General features: G+C 40.9%; 1 protein-coding gene across 1 annotated transcript in view; it reads left to right on the plus strand.

The window, feature by feature from the left end:
- The window catches only part of zmynd12 (zinc finger, MYND-type containing 12), a 234970-nt gene that overhangs the window by 210994 nt on the left and 9885 nt on the right, over positions 1-14091 (plus strand). Inside the window, exons 4-6 of the mRNA XM_048615042.1 lie at positions 178-347; positions 1086-1208; positions 9165-9291. Of these exons, the coding sequence (XP_048470999.1) occupies positions 178-347; positions 1086-1208; positions 9165-9291 (420 nt within the window). The remainder of the gene's footprint in view (positions 1-177; positions 348-1085; positions 1209-9164; positions 9292-14091) is intronic.

Here is a 14091-nt window from a genome sequence, read left to right on the forward strand (position 1 = left end):
GTGTTCTTCCAGCCTCCTGTTTGTCTACTCGGATTCCAGCATCTGCAGTTTTTTTGTCTCTAACACAGACCTCCATGGCTTTGTGCTGCTTATCGACTGAGATAGTATATTTTTGAGGTTTGTTCTATTAACGTTCAATGAGTAATTTGACCTTTTTGTGTACTGAATGTTGCCCAGGACTCGGGCAGTTAGATGAAGCAGAAAATTACCTCTCTCAGGCTCACTGGACAGTGATGAGGACCACAGAGTGTGTTACTGCTATCCAATACAAATTGTACCGAAACCTGGGCCTCTTGTACACAGCCAAATGTAACAACGAGAAAGCACTCTGGTACTTTGCTGATGACGTAAGTAGCTGAGAATTGTCTTAGAACAATAGAGTTGAGCTTAGTTTTTGCATATGTGGAACAGAATGGATTTCTGAAGTTTGATATATAGATATACAGTGCATAATAGTTTATTTTTAAGAAAGTTCTGCATTCTTTACCTTCCTGTATTCTAAAAGACTTTAACTGTGACGCAGGATCCAGAAGTAACCCCTTGGATCCTCAGCCAAGAAAGTGCCAGCAGATATTTGATCATAAGGGCATTGAATCTTGTCTGGTTGAGAGAATTGCTGAAGCTGGTAACAACTTTGAAACCAAATCTTTCATTTCCTTCCTATTAACCATTCTATCATATGTTTAGCCATGCTTTTATGTTGCAGCTCAGTATTAACACTTTTGCTCCTGAGACAAATGATCGCGTGCACTAAAAGCAGACTGGCTGTTTTATCCAGATAGCGTTTTACTCAGGGCAGAATACTGCCGTTCCCGTTAATTAGTTCACACACTTCTTTTGACTGTTACAGGCAGGATGATTTTTGAACCAAAATATCTAAAAGTGCATCAGCACTATCATTCTGCTTGCCCATGCCATTTCAGCCCAACAGGCAGACATAAAAATTGAGAATATTTCTGTTTTGTATACACGTAATAAGATAGTGTCACTCTTCATTTAAAGTAAAACATGGTGGATGGATCCTGCGTTATGCGACCTATCTTTTAAAAATTGTGAAATGAAGTGCAGATATTTATTCTCAACAGATTTACCATGCCACGCAGGTGTTCAGTGCATCTGATATTCGGACAGCTGGTGGATATTTCCACATGGCAAATGTGTTTTACAGAATGAAGAAGATGGATATAGCAGACTCGCTCTACTCTGAGGTAAGCATCAGTATCTTACACTCCAGCATGATCAACACCTTCATAACTAATCATTTGGCAATGCGTGCATCTCTTTGCTCGAAGGTTTTGGCTCTAGCAAGAGCAAAGATTTTTGGAGGCACTGGTCTTGTATTGATAGTTATATCACATTTATCATTTTCCCCATAGACTGCAGTATTTGCAATCATTCAACAACAGAGGTTTCACAGCTGAAAGCAAACTTGCATATACAGTTTTCAAGTGGTTTCCTACAGCAAGTAGGAGCAGGAACTCTGGATGACTTCCTAAGACCCTCAAGCTAGGGGGATGCTAGTATTAATGGTTGCATTCAGTACTATCCCAGGTAAAATGTGTGAACAAGTCAATACCATACCAGGTACCATCAGTCTCATTGAGTAGCTGGGACTTATTTAATTCGTGAGCTATTAAGCTTGAGAATTTAAATTTTACTGCCAATATTCAGAAAAAGAAAAGAGCTTTTCTGATGGAGAGCAAGACACTCATGAAGTAGCTATACTTCTGAGGTTGCCAGGTAGAGGCTGAGTAAAAATTTTATTTGTTCTGTCTGCGACAGACCGAAACAAGACCTTTCTTCAGAACTGGGGAGGGGGAAGGGAACTGAGAAATAAATAGAAGGAGGAGGGGTGGGGCTGGGGATAGGTAGGTGGGATGGTGATAGATGGATGCAGGGTAGGGTGTAGTGGGGATTGGTCAGTGGGAAGGGTAGGGCGGATAGGTGGGGAAGAAAATGGACAGCTTGTGTCAGGTCAAGGAGGCGGGGATGAGACGGAGGGTTGGACATGGGATGAGTCCGGGGTGGGAAGATTTTAAAACTGGTGAAATCCGTGGGGCTGTAGGCTCCCAAGGCAGAATACGGGTGGCTTCATTGCAGCATTGGAGGAGGCCCAGGATGGACATGTCATTAAGGGAGTGGAAGGGGGAATTACACTGGTTAGTGACTGGAAGGTGTTGATTATCGCGTACAGAGCGCAGATTTTCCACAAAACGGTCCTTGAGTCTGTGTTTGGTCTCACCGATGTAGAGGAGGCCACATTGGGAGCAACGGATATAGTAGACCAATTTGGAGGATATACAGGTGAATCCCTGTTGGATATGGAAAGTTTGCTTTGGGCCTTGGATGGAGGTAAGGGAGGTGGTGTAGGGGCAGGTGTAGCACTTCCTGAGGTTGCAGGGAAAGGTGCTGGGTGTGGTAGGGTTAGTGGGGAGTGTGGAGCGAATAATGGAGTCGCGGTGTGAGTTGTCCCTACAAAAGGCAGATAAGGGTAGGGAAGCACCTGTAACACTGGGTCTGAAGTAAAAATGGGTAAGACTGAGGAAGTTAAACTCTCTCCACCAAAGAAAAGATGTCTTTATTCAATATAATCTCTGCAAGTGGCTTGGCGTTTAGCAACACCAACTTCTCAAATCTATCTTTATCATTTGAAATTCCTTACCCCCAGAACCATGCTCATAATACTCTTCTGCGCATGTTTCAATACCTTCACTTTAATCCTAAAGTTCAATGTGCAGAACTGGGTACAATACTCCAGCCAAGGTCCAGCTAGCATCTTATACAAGTTCAACATAACCTCCTTGGCTGTTGTGCTCTATGCTTTATTGATCGCTGAACCTGTCCTGCCACTTTGGTTGACTTACGCACGTATAGACCTGGGTCCCTGTTCTCCTGCATCTCCTTTAGAATAGAACCCTGTATAGTCTGTCTCCATGTCCTTCCCATTATGCAGCCCCTCCTGGCAGAAAGCCATCTCCCATATTACCGTTCCAGGAATATGTTTAAAAAGGTTAAAGAAAACAACTGCAACCCTGGTCTGTGCATGTTAGTGGCCTGATGTATTAGTGTGTTAACTAGTGTGCTTTTAAGGTCACAACTTTAGAATACCTGTTAAAATCCCTGTACTGCATATAAAGAAAGGAGTGCTGCCAGCCAGGAACCAGGATAATGAATTTCAATCAACCTGTAAAGCTAAGAATCTCAAAATCCACGGTCAACCAACATCAGTGCCACCAGTACTATCCAAGACAACAGTTGCTACAATCTACTCATCACAAATGACTCAAACTGTCAACATTTTAAAAATATTAATATTTTGGATTTACCTTTATTTTTAATCTGTATATGCATTACATTATTTCTCCTCCTATTTAGTAACTAATAAAACGCACTCCTTTGTTAACTCAAGGAGGAAAGAAGTGCTGAGGAACCTAATGGGATTAAAAGTTGACAGGTTCCCAGGGCCTGATGGCCTGTATCCTGTGGTCTTAAAATGAAGTGGCAGCAGAGATAGTGGATGCATTAGTTGTAATATTCAAAAGTTCCTTGGATTTTAGAAGGTTTCAGTGGATTGAAAAAGTGCTAACATAACTCCCCTGTTCAAGACGAGAATGAAGCAGGAAGGAAGAAGCTATAGACCAGTTAGTTAAATATCGGTCATTGGGAATTCCTTGGAATCCATTATTCAGGAAGTAGAGACATTTGAAAAGTCAAAATGCAGTCCATTAGTGTGTATGGTTTTATGAAGGGTAAATCATGTTTAACTAATTCTCTAGCATTCTTTAAAGATGTAGCAAGCAAAATGGAAATGGGGTTCTTGTGGATGTATATTTGATTTGATTTATTGTTGTCACATTTACCTAAGTATGGTGAAAAGTTTTGTTTTGCGTGCAGTACAGGAAAACCACAAAATACAAGGACATAGAGATCATAGAGTGATTGAACAGAGCGAGGCATACAAAGTTACAGCTGCACAGGAGGTGTAAAAAAGCAAGATCAACATTAGATTTGAAATTGGGGAGGTCCATTCAGCAGGCTAATAACAGCAGGGAAGAAGCTGTTCTTGAGCCTGTTAGTACATGTGTTTAAGCTTTTTCCAGAAGGCATTTGATAAGGTGCCGCACTAAAGGTTAATATACTAGTTTACATCACATGGGCTGGGGGTACTATATTAGCTTGGACAGAAGATTAGCTAACCAACATAAAGCAGAGACAAGACAAATAAGCTTGCCAACCAGAAAAAGACTAAACTAATGGGGTGCCACAGGGTTTGGCCCTTGGACTTCAACTATTTACAATCTATATTAATGACTTGGATACAGCGATAGAATGTACCAAAGTCAGATTTGTAGATGGCACTAACATATTTAAAGTTTTTTTTAAAGTTCTGGAGAAGATTTGTTGTTTGGATTGTGGATGAGGTTGTAGACTTGCTCACCGAGCCAGTGTTTGGTTGCAGATGTTTTGTCACCCTAGTTAACATAGTCAGTGTGCCTCCGGTGAAGTGTTGGTGTTCTGTCCCACTTGTTATTTATATGCCTCAGCTTGCTGAGGTGGTTGGCATTACCTCTGGTTCTGTTTTTCAGTGGTTTGTATATCGGGTTCAGTTCAATGTATTCATTGATGCAGTTCCGGTTGGAATGCCAGGCCTCCAGGAATTCCCTGACATGTCTCTGTATGGCTCGTGCAATTATTGATGTGTTGTCCCAGTCGAATTCTTGTCCTTGTATGTTGAGATCAGTGAGAATTGGTTGTGTCTCAAGGTGGCTAGTTGGTGTTCGTGTATCCTTATTGTCAGTTTTCTTCCAGTTTGGCCAATGTAATACTTTCCACAGTCCTTGCATGGTATTTTGTATATTATTACGTTAGTTTTATTGGTTATGGGTATGGGATCCTTTACGTTCATCAGTAGCTGTCGCAGGGTGGTTGTTAGTTCGTGGACTACCCTGATACCTAGGGGTCTGCATAATCTTGTGGTCATCTCTGATGAACAGTCGGGTGACTAGAGTGTCTGGCCATGTTGTGTCTTGTTTTGGTCTGTCGCAGAGGTAACGGCAAATTGTGCTTTTTGGGTATCCATTCCTTTTAAAAACTCCACATAAGAGCTTCTGTTCTGCTTTGCGCAATTCCGGATTGATGCAGTGTGTTGTGGCCCATTGAATAATGTCCTGATGCAGCTCTGTTTATCGGTGTTGGGGTGGTCGCTGGATTAATTAAGTATCTGGTCCGAATGTGTGATCTTTCTGTATACACTAGTCTGGAGTTCCCCGTTGTTCTTGCGTTCTACCATTCTACCATTATATCTAGGAAGGATAGTTGATTATTGTTCTCTTCTTTTGTGAATTTTATTCTGGTGAGGCTGTTGTTAATGTATCGGTGGGTTTCTTCTAGTCTTGTGCGTTTGATAATCATGAAAGTGTCATCTATATAGCGGACCCAGAATTTGGGTTGCAGAGTGGGGAGCGCTATTCATTCTAACCTTTGCATTACTGCTTCTGCAATCAGTCCTGATATTGGGGATCCCATTAGTGTTCCATTGATTTGTTTGAATATACAGTTGTTGAAGGTGAAGTGGGTGGTGAGACACAGATCAAGCAGTTTCAGGGTGCTGTTGATGTCCTTGGGTGCCTGCCTTCCTGATTCATCCAGCAGTGTGGCAATTATCTCTTTGGCTAGGTCAATGTTTATGGATGTAAATAGTGCTGTTACATCGAAGGATATCATTATCTCGTCCTCTTCTATTCTGATGTCCTTGATGATGTTGAGGAATTCTTGGGAGGAGTGGATGGAGTGGGTAGTATTGTTGACTAAGTATTTCCAGTTTCCGTTGTAATTCTTTGGCCAGTCTATATGTTGGTGTGCCTGGTAGTGAGACAAGGGTCTGAGGGGGCCCCTCGGTTGCGCAAAGCAGAACAGGAGCACTTACGTGGAGTTTTTAAAAGGAATGGATACCCAAAAAGCACAATTTGCCGTTACCTCTGCGACAGACCAAAACAAGACACAACATGGCCAGACACACTAGTCACCCTTCTGTACATCACAGACCTATCAGAAATGACCACAAGATTACGCAGACCCCTAGGTATCAGTGTAGCCCACAAACCAACAACCACCCTGCGACAGCTACTGACGAACGTAAAGGATCCCATACCCACAATCAATAAAACTAACGTAATATACAAAATACCATGCAAGGACTGTGAGAAATTTTACATAGGCCAAACTGGAAGAAAAGGATACACGAACACCAACTAGCCACCAAGAGACACAACCAATTCTCACTGGTCTCAATAAACACTGGCAAAGAAGCACACAAATTCGACTGAGATAATATACCCATAATAGCACAAGCCAGAGACATGCCAGGGAATTCCTGGAGGCCTGGCATTCCAACCAGAACTCCATCAAATACATTGAACTGGACCCGATATACAAACCACTGAAAAACAGAACTGGAAGTAATGCCAACTACCCCAGCAAACCGAGGCATATAAATAAGCAGGACAGAACACCAACGTTTCACTGGAGGCACGCTGATGATCTTACCTAGCAGGGTGATGAAACATCTGTAACCAAACACACTGGTTTGGCAAGCAAGTTTACAGGCATTAACATAGGCTAGCAAGTAAATTACAATGAAGAAATATACAAAAGGATAAGGCCAAAATTTAGCAGGTGGAGTTTAATGTGCATAAATCTGAGATTATCCATTTTGATTGGAAAAATAAAGAAGCAACTTAGCTAAGTCAAAACTTCAAAATGCTTCGGTGCAAAGGGATCTGGGTGTCCTTGTGTATGTATTGCAGAAATCTAGTTTGCAGGTATAGCAGGTAGTAAGGATGGCAAATGGAATTTTGGCATTATTTATAAAGGAATGAAGTATAAAATTAGGGAAGTGCTATTGCAATTGTACAAGGCATTGGTGACATTGCATCTTGGGATTGCATACCCTTACTTTTGGAAGAATGTAACTGCATTGGAGGCAGTTCAGCGAAGGTTCACTAGATTAATTCCAGAGATAAAATGTTTGTTTTACGAGGAGAGGTTTGAGCAGTTTAGGCTTATACTTTCTTAAGTTTAGAAGAATGAGAGGTGATCTAATTGAGGTACATAAGATGCTAAAAGGGATTGACAAAGTAGAAGTACAGCAGATGTTTCCCCTTTCGTGGAACAATCTGGAATGCTGGAGATCATAGTTTTAGGCTAAGGAGTGGTAGACTTAAAACAAAGATAAGATGTAAATACATCTCCCAGAGTTGTGAATCTGCGGAACTCACTATCCTACAGTGCAGTGGACACCAGGACACTGAATAAATTTGAGGGGAGGTAGACATATTTTAACTAGCAAATCGTTAAAGGGTTATAGGGAGCAGGCAGGAAAGTAGTGTTGCAGCCAAGATGAGATCAGCCACTGAGGAAGGGTCACCGGACCCAAAACGTTAACTCTTTTCTCCTTCACAGATGCTGCCAGACCTGCTGAGCTTTTCCAACAACTTTGTTTTTGTTCATGAGATCAGCACGTTCATGTTAAATGGCAGGGCAGGCTTGAGGGCCTGAGTTCTTAGGTTCTCATTGGCTCCTTTCAAAAATAAGTCATTTGGCCTGGGGGAAAGGTCTCTTCTCTTGTGGATATCTACCTTAAATGTTGCAACCAACCAAGAGGACAGGAAATTAAAAAAAACGCATTTCAGCTTTCCTAATTCAGGAGCTTAACGATTTGGCATGTCCTGTCTGGAGCCATAACAAATTGGGGAACTTTACCTGGGAACTGATCATAACATCTTCCAAAATGTATCACCTCACAAATGTCCCCATAAATTTGTACCTGCCACCTATCCACCCATACCACCAACTTGTCATTGTCCTTTTGAAGTTCTATACAATCTTACTTACTAAGTTTACACTGCTTCCAAGTTTCGTATGATCTACAAATTTTGAAATTGTGCCCTACAGCCTATGATCTAGATAACTAATATGCATTAAGTAAGGATTCTAACACCCACTCTTGAGGAACTCACTACAAAGCCTTAAAAAGTATTAGTCATAATTATTATTAGTCACTACCTCCTGTTTCCTATCACTCAGCCAATTTTTAATCCTCCTTTGTTTTAATTTTAAGCCCTTCTAACGACTGAATTCCCTTCTGTTTCACCATGGCATAGGTAGCACCTTTCTCTTGGTAGGGACAGATGCAAAGTATTCACTTAATACTTTAGCCATACCCTTTGCATCAATGTGTGAATTCCCTTTTAGATCCCTAATCTGCTCCACTCTCCACCACCTTTCACCATTTTATATGCCTCCTCCTTTCTACACTCTCGTTTTGTCCTCCTCACTGCTTACTTATCCTCCTGTCCATTTTTATCAGCAAATCTGGATACAAGAACAGAAAATGCTGTAAATACTCAATACTTCTGTTTCTCTCTCTCTGCACAGATTCTGCCAGTTAATATGTCAGCTCAGTGATTTTTCTCCTGATGAAAGATCAACCTGAAACTTTAATTTTTCTGTCTCCTCCAGGTGCTGCCAAACCTGCTGAGCACTTCAAACTTTTTTTTAGATTTACAACAACAGCTGCAGAATTTACTTTAGAATACATTACACTCAGTGCCCTTCATATAAGTTATTAATATAGATTGTACACAATTGAGCCCAGCTACAAATCCTTTTAGTAACCCTCTGGTTACAACCTCCCAACTTTAAAATGTCCAGCTTATTCCTACACAGAGTTTTCTATTCATTCGACAATCTTCAAACTAATATTATCCAGAGTCCCAAAAGTCCTAATTTTGTGGAATAACATTGGCAACTTATCAAAATATCTTATCAAAATATCGAAACACACCAGTAAGCAGTTCCCTTTTTACATCTTAATAGTTATATACTCAAAAGGTTCCAGATTTGTCAACACAGCTGTGTCATCACTTAGTAAGTGCCCTGTTATTCTATCTTTTGGATAATATCCTAGCATTTTGCTTACTGCTGATGTTAAGATAACTGGCCTATAGATCCTTTTTGACAACCATTTCTATTGTAACACAATGAGTTGAGTACACCAATTAGATTTATACATTTCTTGTTTAGTGAACAAAAAAGAAAGTAATTAAAGGCAGTTAATTCTGTTTAAATGCAAAAGACATTTATGGTTCATATTTTAAATACAGGTAACCAATATCTGGAATACTTTCCTGGGTGAGCTTGTTGAGACAGAGATACAGAAAACACTGTGGAAAGCAGGCCTCAGTTCTCCAGAACCTGGCACCACTATCGTGGAGTTGGAGGATGTTTTCGGTCTGTGTTATACAACTTACTTTATTTGTATAAATACCATTCTTTTAGAAACAACTATGATATCGATGGAAAATAATCCAGCCACATGACAGATAGTGTTTTTACATCTTAGGGCAATTCCTCCAAAGAAGGATGGTCAAATTCTGGAGTATTTTAAAACTTCTTTCAAATTCTCTCCATGTAAAATCACCAGTTTGAACAGTCACTGACGTGCTAGTTTTTTTTTTCTATTCATTTTGTGGGATGTGGGTGTCGCTGGCTGGCCAACATTTTCTTGCCCATCCCTAGTTGCCCTTGAGAAGGTGGTGGTGAGCTGCCTGCTTGAACTGCTGCAATCCACCTGCTGTAAGTTGACCCACAATGCTATTAGGGAGGGAATTCCAGGATTTTGACCTAGTGACAGTGAAGGAACGGCAATATATTTTCACGTCAGGTTGGTGAGTGACTTGGAGGGGATCTTGGAGGTGGTGGTGCGTCCATATGTCTGGTGCCCTTGTCCTTCTAAATGGAAGTAATTGTGGGTTTGGAAGGTGCTGTCTGAGGATCTTTGGTGAATTCCCAATCAGTGAAGTGAGTTACTAATGTTTTAGCGTATCAGACAAATTCTAATGATAAGTAAAACAGACAGCAGCCTTTACGCAGGGTTACAGCAGTAAGAGTTAATTTGGATTATATCATAAACTGGATTGCAGAGATAAAGGCTGAGAAGTGTATGATAGCCTAAGAAAAATGTTAATTATTGGTCAGATGTTTGGTTTTTTTGGGGGGGGGGGGGGCAAGGTGTGGGGTGTGGGGTGGAATTCAAGGCACGAATAGAAAAAAGTCCTCAACTGTGTTTTTTTAAAATCCTAGAAGACAAAGATATAAAAATTCTGATGCCCAGCTTTGGCCAAGCAACTATCCTCATATGCTCATTCACTAAATGTACATTCGATGGCCAATTAACATTGTTACCTTGTGTTCTCTTGTCCTCTGGCTCCCAGATAATTCAAATAAGCACACCTTAAACTCAGATAGATGGGAGCTGTTTTTCTTTAATACAGTTACCATGTTTGCCTGGTCAGATGACCTGACAATCTAGTGGGGAATGTTTGTCCTACTTCCTGACTAATTAGTTCCTAGCTCTTTACAAACAAACAATGTAACAATACACAATATCCCTATTTCTTTTAGCCATTAAAATGGTCTGGATGGTACTTCAGCAGCTATCATCTCCTATTCCTGCTGTGTTTTTCTGTCTGTACTTAACTGGAAAACATTGCACATAGACATTTCTCAATGCCTTTGTAGATACCCATCCAATACACAGCTGACGTGGCTCCAAGTTTACATTTCTCCATTCCCATGTAGTGAAGAAGTTCTTCCTCCATTGTTTGGTTTAGTTATAATCTAGCTGTTGATAGTCAGTGTTTTCAACTGCCTACTCATGGCTTCATGTGCTCTGGCAGTGTCGACAGCCTGCAATGTTGACAGCTTGTCCTTCCCTGTTTGCACTTTTATAGTTTAGGGTATGTAGAATCCTAAATTAGTTGATTATTAGCCTTCTATCTGTATCCCTAAACTTAATATTTTCTGACTACATTTTTCAGTGTCATTACAAAGTTGTCTAAAGGTTCGTCTAACTCCTGACTTGAAGTTGATGCTGGTAGATCTGATTACTTGATCTTGGCTGCGGATGAGTGCTGAATCTTATAAGCAAAATTCTGATTTCTGCTATCTTCTTCAACACTGCAAGCTAATGAATAAAATTGTTTATCTCTGCCCGTAAAAGGATATAGCCAATCCTCACTTCTTTGCTAGTGTCCTTTAGGAAACTACTGCCTGCCCATCTCCATTTTTGTTTAAACATCCCGAATACTTCCATGATATCATCAGTAGCCCAGTTCATTATGGGCTGTAGCTGTACATTTATTGCTGTGCCAATTGACATTGTATGTCTCGTTTCAGCACGATGCACTGATTTTTTCTCTCTGGTAATAGTTTGGGTCAATTTTACCAATTAGCATTAAAGTAATTTTAAATGTTTTAGGCTTACTCGCTGCTGCCACCAAGTGTTTTCATTCCTTTTTGGTTTCCAGATGTTTGAAATGATCACATTGGAACCTTGGAAAGATGAGAGTTCTTTGTCTTTAATACAACTGTCAAGTTTGCTTGATCAGAAGATTTGCTTAAGTTTTTGTGCAACGTGACACTGATCTCTCAAGTGCAACAGTGATGTGGCCCTACTAGAACACGTACACATACATTTGTTTTTTGATTAGTTAGTTCCTAGCAATAGAATAATTTTGGCAAGAACATTTGAGTAAACAGCAAACAAGTCTAGCTTCAATTGTACACAACAGTGGGACGACTATACGTTAAGTATTATATGCAATTCTGATCCCTTTGTCTAAGGAAGGAAATACTTGCCATAGAGGGAATAATCCTCAACTCCTCTTCTGCTGTATCCCCATAGCCATTATTAAATCTGTCTCAGTCTTGAATATACTTAATTATACAGACTTTCATTCTTAGAAACTTTAATGAGTACAGGCCCAACCGACTCAACTTCTCCTCACAACATGGTCCTTCCATACATAGAACAGAAACATAGAATCCCCGCAGTGTGGAAAGACACCAATAGGCCCTGCAGTCAACCTAATGAACTTTCTCTGGACTGCCCCCAATGCCAATATATGTTTCCTTAGATAAAAGGTAGAATCCATAGGGTGGAGGTTAAAAAAAAACAAGGGAAAGAAAACACTGGTAAGAGTATTCTATAGACCCCCTAACAGTAGCTATACAGTGGGACAGAATAAATCAGGAGATAATGAGGACTTTTTCTTAAACTCATTCATGGGATGGAGGGGTGTCGCAGGCTAGGCAGCATGTATTGCCCATCCCTAATTGCCCAGAGGGCAGTTAAGGCTCAACCACATTGCTGTTGATCTGGAGTCACATGTAGGCTAGACCAAGTAAGGATGGCAGTTTCCTTCCCTAAAGGACATTAGTGAACCAGATGGGTTTTTCTGACAATCGACAATGGATTCATGGTAATCATTCCACTCTTAATTACAGGTTACCTTTTTTGAATTCAAATTCCTCCATCTCCCAGCGGGATTCAAACCTGGGTCCCCAGATTTACAGTTCAGCGATAATATCACTAGGTCATTGCCTCCCCCAATAATGTAACAATCAGTACATTAATCAAGGGTGACTTTATTCTTAATGTAGATTGGGATAGTCAGATTGGCAAAGGAAGCCATGAGGAAGGATTATAGAGTGTATTCAGGACTAGAACAATATACTGTGGATCCAACCAGGGATCACGGTATTTTTGTATCTACTGATGTGTAGTGAGACAGGTTTAACAAATGATGTCAGAGTAAAAGATCCCCTCGAAAGCAGTGACCATGATATGGTAGGATATATCACAGTTTGAGAAGGAGGAATACGATTTGGAAACAACTTGTTAAGCTTAAATAAGGGTAATTACAAAGGAATTAAGGCAGAGCTGGCTGAGGAAGTTTAGCAGCAAAGACAGTTAAGGAACAATGGCAGACATCTAAGGAAATTGTTCATTGCTCACAGCAGAGACATATACCAGTGAGAAAGAAAGTTACACAAAAGGTTAAATCAAGCAAGTTAAGGATACTATCAGACCAAAAGAAACGTATGATGGAGCATAAAGATTATGGTAAGCCAGAGGGTTGTGAAAGTTCAAGTTTCTGAGAAGATTTGTAGCTCGAGTTGTTGATGCAGTTGTTGACTTGCTTGCCGAGCTGGTAAGTGTGTTTGCCGATGTTTTGTCACTGTACTAGGTAACGTCATCAGTACGCCTGCGGTGAAGCTCACCGTTCTCTCCTGCTTGCTACGTATGTGTCTCAGTTTGTTGGGGTATGTGGCATCACCTTCGGATTTGGTTCTTATTAGTTGGTATATGGGGTCCAGCTCTGCACATTTGTTATTGGAGTTCCGGTTTGAATGCCAGGCTTCCAGGAATTCTCATATGTGCCTTTGGTTGGCTTGTCCGAGAATGACAACGTTGTCCCAGTCGAATTGGTGTCCCTCCGTGTCCATGTGTATTGAAATGAGTAATAGTCATGCCTCTTGGTAGCTTGTTGGCGTTCGTGAATCCTGATGGCTAGTTTTCTTCCGGTTTGCCCTATGTAATGTTTCTGGCGGTCTTTGCATGGCATCTTTTAAATAACGTTGTTTCTGTTAGTTGTGGTTGTCGGATGCTTTATCCTCGTCAGTAGCTGTCGGTTTGTGGGCTACCATGATTCCTAGGAGGCAGAGTTATCGGGTGGTCATTTCAGATATGTCCTTAACGTATGGATGGGTGGCTAGTGTTTCTGGACCTGTTGTCTTCCTGTTGTGGTCTGTTGTGTAGGTATCAATTTTGGGTAACTATTGTTTATAAAGTCACTGTATAGGTATTCTTGCTTGGCTTTGCATAACTCCGGGGTGCTGCAGTGTGTTGCAGCTTGCTTGAACTGTAATGTGATGCAGCTCAGTTTGTGGGTATTGGGATGATTGCTGTTGTAGTTAAGTACCTGATCCATTTGGGTGGCCTTCCTGTGTACATTGGTCTGGACCTCACCGTTGGCCTTACGTTTGACCATTACGTCCAGGAAGGGAAGTCTGTTGTTGTTCTCCTCTTTCCTGGTGAATTTTATGCCAGTGGAGGATGTTGTTTGAGCAGATGAATTTCCTCTAGTTTATAGCATTTGATCATAACAAAGGTGTTATCCACGTAGTGGATCCATAGTTTTGGTTGGATGGTGGGAAGGGCTGTCCGTTCCAGTCTTTGCATTATGG

The sequence above is a fragment of the Rhincodon typus genome, chromosome 31 (genome assembly GCF_021869965.1).
Source record: "Rhincodon typus isolate 14 chromosome 31, sRhiTyp1.1, whole genome shotgun sequence".
Lineage (NCBI taxonomy): Eukaryota > Metazoa > Chordata > Chondrichthyes > Orectolobiformes > Rhincodontidae > Rhincodon > Rhincodon typus.